The following is a 349-nucleotide window of genomic DNA, read 5'->3' on the forward strand; positions in this document are numbered from 1 at the left end:
TCCAGGACTGTCTCCTTTTGTCTCTTTTATTCTCTTTTAGTCCCTTTTGTCTTTTTATCTTAATTAATTAATTTATTTTAATTGATTTTTTATTTTTTATTTTTTACTTTTTGTTTATTTTAAATTGCATTTTAAGTATCTCCTTTTTTCCGCAAAAGCTTCTAATTGAATTCAGTTACATTCAAATTGTTTTTAAATTAAATTAAATTAAATTAAATTAAATTAAATTAATTCAAGTTGTTTTAAATTAAATTAAATTAATTCAAATAGTTTTAAATTAAATTAAATTAAATTAAATTAAATTAAATGAGATTAAAATAAATTAAATTATCTTAAAATTGTCTCCAAA

At 15.8% G+C, this 349-nt stretch overlaps 1 protein-coding gene across 1 annotated transcript in view; it reads right to left on the minus strand.

The window, feature by feature from the left end:
- Nucleotides 1-322: 322 nt before the first annotated feature.
- The window catches only part of ETH_00036325 (uncharacterized protein), a gene marked incomplete at both ends in the record, with an annotated part of 1,686 nt that continues 1,659 nt past the window's right edge, over nt 323-349 (minus strand). The window contains one exon of the mRNA XM_013375155.1: nt 323-347. Coding sequence (XP_013230609.1) covers nt 323-347 — 25 coding nt within the window. The remainder of the gene's footprint in view (nt 348-349) is intronic.

This window comes from Eimeria tenella, genomic scaffold, assembly GCF_000499545.2.
Source record: "Eimeria tenella Houghton genomic scaffold, Eth_scaff2571, whole genome shotgun sequence".
NCBI lineage: Eukaryota > Apicomplexa > Conoidasida > Eucoccidiorida > Eimeriidae > Eimeria > Eimeria tenella.